Raw genomic sequence first — 1,746 nt, forward strand, 5'->3', positions numbered from 1 at the left:
AACAAAAAATTTGAGAAGTGTCAAAGTGGAAGATTTTTTTGAAGATTTGGAGATATTTATTTTTTCAGCAAGGACTCAAATGAGGTCGAAGAACAATGGGGGGTACACTTCCACGAAGTTTTTAGACTGAGAAAGATTGTGCAGAAGCTCAAAAAACTGGATAATATAATGTTATCATGATAATGGAGCTTCTGATGTGTGGAGCCCGGCTGGACATTCAGGAAGGGAGTAGACCTGGGCTTGGACAGTGTCTGCAAGCAGTTGGGACAATGACACTGAAAGATGTTGTGAATGTAGCCGGGTCAGAGGAAGTGGCTTCTTTATTGGGGCTGAGGACGGCCTGTCACAACAGGGTCTGTCTGGACGATTGGACTGAAGCGCGGAGCGTCGGGGAACAATACCTGTTGCAGGATTATTTCGGTGGAAGGGAAGGTCCTGATGAAGAGGATCTTTTTTTTCATGAGCTGGATATAAAAACTGACACAAATGGACTGACGGGACCTTTTTGGGTTGCTCATATGTTGTTCTTGATGACATATTATGTGTTGAATGGAAGTATGGATATTTTTTTTGTTTGGGTGGAGCTTCAATGTTTTTTTGTTGTGTTGCAGACGGACAGGTGTATTTTAGCATTTTTTTTATTGTGAGATCTCATGTGGTTTTAAGTGTGATGGGGACATATGTTGCCCGATATAATGTGTAGTTCGTTATTTTAATTGTATTGACATACACATTGTACATTGTAATGAGAAATATGTAAATAAATGTTTTTCTAAAATCAAAAAAATCTCTCTCTCTCTCTCTTCTCTCTCTCTCTCTCTCTCTCTCTCTCTCTCTCTCTCTCTCTCTCTCTCTCTCTCTCTCTCTCTCTCTCTCTCTCTCTCTCTCTTACCCTGAGGTAGGTGCATGATGCCCACGCTGATCCCAGAGATCAGGTCTCCGATGGCGTTTTCTCTGAGAGAGTATCGAGGCAGCCAGGAGAGGACAGGAACACAGGCCAGCAGACACTTCTTCAACCTGGGACCTGAACACCTAGAGAGACACACACACACATACACACACACCACACACACACACACACACACACACACACACACACACACACACACACACACACACACACACACGCACACACGCACACACGCACACACGCACACACACACACACACACACACACACACACGCACACACACACACACGCACGCACGCACGCACGCATGTGTGCACAATGGAAACATAAAGATTGTTCTAAGATAAGAACTTTATTGTCTTGGGGGAAGTTGCATCATTGTTGACAGCAAAGTGTTTCTGCCAGAATGCCTTACCCACTGACTGGCTGAAAAGACCCCCCCCCCCCCCCCCCACACACACACACACACACATCTATGCCCAAAACAAGGCCGCCTCTGTCACTCACCGGCATTGTGCTTTCAGCCTCTCCCAAACAGACCGGGACTTCTTTCCTACGTGCCGCCCGAGGATATCCAGCTGCGGTTCGTCCAGGGTGATGGCGTGACGGGGCAGCCCACGGTGACAACCTCCATTTTGTTGAGTGGTGTCCATTCAAAGTCAAAGGCAATCAGCCTCTTTTACAATACAGTCAGCTTTCACTGGGTCATGACAGCTTTTGGCTCAATGCTATTGGTGTAAACATTTTCATAAGATATAGGTTTTACGTGTCCAAGATGTAATTTGTTTCTTGCGTGTAAAGTTGAGACAGTTTGAACAGGTGTAGTTGTATGCAAC

General features: G+C 45.5%; 1 protein-coding gene across 1 annotated transcript in view; it reads right to left on the reverse strand.

Moving 5' to 3' along the window:
• Positions 1-1,497, reverse strand: part of slc26a6.1 (solute carrier family 26 member 6, tandem duplicate 1) — a gene marked incomplete at its 3' end in the record, with an annotated part of 163,432 nt that extends 161,935 nt beyond the window's left edge. The window contains 2 exon segments of the mRNA XM_084333505.1: positions 893-1,032; positions 1,418-1,497. Of these exon segments, the coding sequence (XP_084189631.1) occupies positions 893-908 (16 nt within the window). The 5' untranslated portion in view covers positions 909-1,032; positions 1,418-1,497.
• Between the last annotated feature and the right edge of the window lie 249 nt (positions 1,498-1,746).

The sequence above is a fragment of the Notolepis coatsorum genome (assembly GCF_963971535.1).
Source record: "Notolepis coatsorum genome assembly, chromosome: 17".
Classification (NCBI taxonomy): Eukaryota; Metazoa; Chordata; class Actinopteri; order Aulopiformes; family Paralepididae; genus Notolepis; species Notolepis coatsorum.